At 43.6% G+C, this 5,710-nt stretch overlaps 1 protein-coding gene across 3 annotated transcripts in view; it reads right to left on the bottom strand.

Annotated features, from left to right (window-relative positions):
• Positions 1 to 1,504: 1,504 nt before the first annotated feature.
• SDHAF4 (succinate dehydrogenase complex assembly factor 4) overlaps positions 1,505 to 5,710 on the bottom strand; it is a 26,423-nt gene continuing 22,217 nt past the window's right edge. For all 3 annotated transcript variants that reach the window (XM_085853826.1, XM_085853827.1, XM_085853828.1), the window contains exon 4: positions 1,505 to 4,807. In XM_085853826.1, the coding sequence (XP_085709952.1) occupies positions 4,698 to 4,807 (110 nt within the window). In that variant the 3' untranslated portion in view covers positions 1,505 to 4,697. The remainder of the gene's footprint in view (positions 4,808 to 5,710) is intronic.

Raw genomic sequence — 5,710 nt, 5'->3', positions numbered from 1 at the left:
TTAATTATCTTCAAAAGGGGTATTTTAATTAACCCAAACACCCAATTTTCACTCTTGCACTTCCTTGGGGTTTTTTTAGTATGCATGCAAAGTTTCAGGCTGCTAAGTTTCATGGTTTTGAAGTTATGGAGGGACACACACACACACACACACACACACACACACACACACACACACACACACACACACACACACACACACACACACACACACACACACACACACACACACACACACACCCAGTCAACATCTTTTATTGTACACCACCATGTATTTTGTTTTTACCTTCCATTCGATTGACACACTAGGAGGGGGAGCAGGGCCAGATTTAGACATGTGGTGGGCCCTGGGCAGCCTTCAGTAGTGGAGGCCCACACTACCTTAGAATACTAAAAAGGTGACAAGACATATTTACAGTCTTCCATAAAGTATATTTTTCAAGAACAAAGAATCTGAACTTCTATATAAAATAGAGAATGAGATAAGATGAATATCTTATATCTGTTATAGATGAATATCTTATATCTGTTCCACTAACTACCAACTACCACTCAGGCACTCACAAATACATTTTTCCTTACAATTTTTTTTTTCATGAAATATGTGGAGGCCCCCTGGTTGTGGAGGCCCCTGGGAAACTGCCCAGCTTGCCCATGCCTAAATCCGGCCCTGAGGAGGAGTACTGTGGCTGCATCATTTTGCCTTGGATCTTCTATGTAAATGTGCTTGAGCTCTGGTTTATCACCTATCGGAGGATTTCCAGTACCAGTTGTTGCAGAAGTAGTACGAGTGGGTGGGACGGTGGCGCTTCGAATGAAGAGAATCGACTCGGAATCCGAACGTGTCGGACGACTTTTCTTCCACGAAATGCTCTCCGCTACGAATTTGCAGCTGAGCATCACATCTGTCCCTCCTAGAATCTAAAGGATTCAATATTAATTAATGGAATCTCCTGCAATGAGGCCAAAGCTTCAGTTCACCTTTTATAGCAGACAGGTGGGTGGGCTTTCCTCCGTTCTAGCTCCCTCTGCTCTTTCAACAGGAACTGTTTTCTGAAAACTATGGAATCCCCCTTTTCGCTTCAGGACATCGATCATGGGGTGAAATTTACTCGGCATGTCCCACCCCAGATTTTTCTGCAATCTTTTATACCCCATTAACCTGACCTCACCCAACTCTCCTTACTTGTCATGCTTCCTCCCTCTTCAGCTTTCCTATTCGGCCATTGCCTTGCTTTTTTTGGCCAACTGTGGCTACTCTGCTCTAACGTCAATACAGTGCCCTCACACTTGCCAACTCGCTCTTCCACAAGAAGTCTCAATCTTGTATTTTTATTATTATTCAATGTATTAATTTACAGCCAAGTACGTGCAGTTGTCACCGTTTCGACGCCATATTCGCACCTCAAAATCCTTCCCTACAGCGTCTCATGCACATGGAGCTACATGTACGACAAGGTCATTCGAAAACAATGGACAAATTAACATAATGGGGGAGGGGGTGGTTCAAGGTTGATGTGAACTTTTTATTGTAGAACACGCAAAAATAATACAGTAGTTCAATGCTGAGATTTTGTGCAATAATATTGTCTACCCTGAGGAACATATACAGGAAGTGACATCAATGCTGTTCAAAGCATTAGGGATGAACCTAAGATAGTGGCCAACACCTTGAAATAGGTTACTGCTATTCAACAACGGTGCATAATCAAGTTCCCTGTGAAGGACATTCAACCAGCAGTCCACACAATTTGGCAATATACGTCTCACATAGTTGTGCGTTTAAATGCTGCAGAGAACGTTAAAAAAAACAAAAAGCCATAAATTTGAAAGCAATCTTGAGTACATTTCACACACAACCAACTGCTGTCACTCAAGCAAACACCAAACGTGTTAAACAGCGAATTTTGGAGAAATAGAAACACCCGCTCCCTTCGGGAAGTTTTGGGTAAGGCGGGTGGGAAATCAAAGGGCAATTTGTGTGGCAGCTGCAACAGAGCTCCTGCAACACCTCCAGAGATAGGAAAACGGTTCATTTAAGAATATTGCGAAACGTGATGAGATCAGAGTCCATCATTTCACAGCAGAGTAAGATCAAGCTAGCACAGAGTGGACACCTGTACGATGCTGCTCGTCTTCACACGACAAACGTGACAATGAGTACTCCAGCAGAGATAGACAGGGAGATTGTCAGTCAACAACCGTGAAGTCTTCAGACATGTCCCCTCACGATTAGCATCTCCTTAGACCAGTCAGAGAACATCTCGGTGGCGTTAAATCCACGAATCATGAAGCCGTCAAAGCACATGTCCCAAAATGCCTGCGTAGCCGGCCCGAGGAGTTATAGGAAGACGGCATTGAGGGGCGACCGCATCAAATGGACAAGCGTGTCCATGATGCAAGGGAATATCTTGAGAAATAGGTGAAGCTCCCCCATCTCCCCTGTACTTTTTAATTTTTCTGAATAAAAAGTCCACATTGGTCAGCTTTTAACGACTCTCATATGCAGGCATTTTAAACCGGGATCGGATAAACAGCGGATACATGCCGCTCAGGCGGCAACACCGTACCTGCTCAAGCCGTATATAAATTGCCATGCGACTGACAGGTATCACAATGCTTTTCAGACCAATTAAACAAAGCGTGAGAAATGAATGTTATTCTTCAAAACAATGCCTTTCCCACGTGGCTAAATTTACATAAAAATTCCTAAATATAGCCGATCAACTCCAAATCCCCCATCCCAGTGGGTAATCCACACTTGACCGAAGCAGGCCCGGTGGGTGCTCGAAGTGAGACCCATGGATTTGTGGATCCGCCGACAATACCACTTTCATGATATTCTACCCGCTGTTATTCAAGAGCGGCTTAACGCGGGTTTTCCATTTGAACCGAATACGATTTGGAAATATTCGTTACGCATCTCTTTAAATGGCTTAAAATGTGCAAAAGCATTCCGCAGATATTCGTACCATTTAAATTTATGAGCCATGAATTTCAATGCACACTGCTGTGGAACTACACAAGGCCTTGACTTTTTCCCCATCTTTTATTTATTTATTTATTTTTTTCCTCTTGCATTCATGGAATATTTAAGAGGCTTCATTCTTATCATCATGCATAATAAGTTATGGCGAAGCTCAATATTTTGAATATCATTATATCACAACGCAAATCACCTGTGAACCATTTTCGTCAATTATTCAGTAACGGATGACACGTTTCTCAATAATGACATGCACGAGCGTACAAAGCGGCACATGGTCTGAAATTGCACAGACAACAAAAAAAAAATAGAGAGAAAAAAAAAAGAATAAAGTCAGGAGTAAACGAAACATCGTGAATTTGTGTTTACATTCGCACCTGTTGCCTCGTTTTTGGAGAGATTGTGGGTTGGAGGAAGGGTCTAAAAAGAAAAAGCCAATGAAAAACTCAGTGCTGCATAATATCATCAAATTTGAAGCAAACCGTTCGTGCGATGCATGCCCGATGAGTCTCCGGGTGTTACCATATGCACGGTGGCACGCGGCCACGGCGAATGTGGTAACGAGATGGTTATGGCGCGGTGCTCGTATGTGGTCGGCAGAAGAGGGGGTCATGCTCGGTTAAGAAACCTATCCAGGTGTGGTCCGAGGCTGAGGAATTCATAGAGTTCTTCCTCCCGAGAGGAAATTATCTCAGCGGAGCAATAGGTCGAAGCGTTGTACTGAAATCTCCTTTGCATCCTCAAGATGTCCCAAGTAATGTGGAGTAATTGTCATGAATAACAACAGGAGAGATCACAACAAGACTGATGAATATCTTTGGAAGAAAAAAAAAATCCCATTTAATAAGTATTTCCAGCACGAGGGTGTTCAAATGGAAATGGAGGTTTCTGTGAATTCCATCACAAAGTGCATGCAGGAAAAAAAAAGGAGAATGTCACGAGGCCAGAGATGTTAGCTTGAATGACAGCAATATGATGCCTTTCGTCTAGCTTCCAGTGGATTTGTTGTTGTTGTCTGCTTCGTATTCTCATTAACCCAACACATATATTCTCAAAGCACTTACTTACTAGTTTCTTTACTAGTTTCTAGGATATACTTACTAGTTTCTTTCATTCGATTCTTAAACCATTAACTTTATGCATAAGGTTTCGCACAGACAGTTCATTTCCCTCTCGTGAAAATGCCACCCTGCGTTTGACCTTACACGTCTTCTTCGTTCTCCTTTGGTGTGCAACACGTGGCTGTGGGTGGAATAATTTGCTGGGACTGCAGGTATGCCACTGTTGCAGTGCCCCCTGTAGGTTAGAGGAGGAATTTTAAATGTATTCGTGGTGCCTGCGACAGCTTGCCTCCTCTTCTCGAAGGAAACCATGGGATATTTAATATCCAACAACAAATGCCGGCAGATGGGACATCTGGCTGAACGTCCATCCGAGGGATGGCACAAACACTGCGAAACACCAGGATGACATTATATAGAGAGTCAAGATTCAAACCCAGTCTCGACAGCTTGGAGGCGAGTGCACACACCTCCCATATATTGGTCTAATGTAAGGGCTCCAATGCATGAAAAGAGAATGAATGATTAAATGAATGAATCATTAAGTTAAAGACAATTAATAGTGCAATGTACAGTATTTCCAAACTTTCTAGCCGTTTTCACATGAGAGAGGACGCGAGCAAACAGTTGGCGTGGACATCTTGATTCCATTCAGAAATCCACACAGCGACCCTTGCGCTCCCAGTCCCCATAGCGTGTGGGTTCAGGACCGCGAGGACCCCCTCGTTCCCCCGTGTGGGGATTTATATCGTCGGGAAACTCTGGGGGGGAAGGAAAACAGCACGTTTGAGATTTCTGTTAAAGTACGATTGATAAACCGATTTAAGCTTTCAGAATAACAGGTAAGGCCATAAAGTGAAATGCGAACAAGATTTTAAAATTAAATCAGAGTGCAAACTCCCCCCCCCACCCCCGAAAGATAAATGCAAGCACATTTTTAAAGCAAAAAGTCAACATAAATTGGATAAAGGTAAATCTTTGCACATCTATCTCAAACATTTTTCACCATTACTCGCTGAATGTACGCATCACCACATTCATTTCCCCCACTTTTTCATGTCCCCCAAGCCTTCGGTGGCTGTGGGACAGAGCATTAAAAATCGTACATGACTTTCTCTCGGTTCACTGGGTAAATAAAATCCCCTCTGTGCCATTGAATTTTCATGGAATAAATTTCGTGGGGCCGACACAGAACGGCAAAATGCCAATGCTGCTCTTCACAAGAGACGAGAAACTCGTGGCCTCGTCTGAGGCACCCTTTGCACATCAGGTTGAGGAATGGTACCATCGTATCTGCTGTGGCACAATCGTGAATCATTCGTCGTGTCGACGTGCAAGTTGTGCCGAGACAGCTTTTGGCTTGGTTTGGGTACTCTTACTTGGTACTCGATTCAGTGTGAAGCGTTTGATTCAGTGAATCGGGATGCCCTTTGGAGGATTCTTGGTCTTCGTGGGGTGCCACCAAAACTGATCGATCTAATGTCTGAACTCTACTCTGGTACTGAGAGTGCTGTGAGAAGTGGTGATACCATCTCCAACTTATTTCCAGTTGTTAGGGTTAGGGTTCATCAGGGGTGTGTACTGGCCCCCACACTTTCAGCACTTGTATGGACTGGATTCTAGGGAGGATGTTGGAGAGATTAAGCTGCGGTACGTCGTTTGGG

Source organism: Eptatretus burgeri, chromosome 14, assembly GCF_056783735.1.
Source record: "Eptatretus burgeri isolate ZD-2024b chromosome 14, Ebu_testis_v1, whole genome shotgun sequence".
NCBI classification, from domain to species: Eukaryota; Metazoa; Chordata; class Myxini; order Myxiniformes; family Myxinidae; genus Eptatretus; species Eptatretus burgeri.
This window is presented reverse-complemented; position numbering and strand designations above follow the sequence as displayed.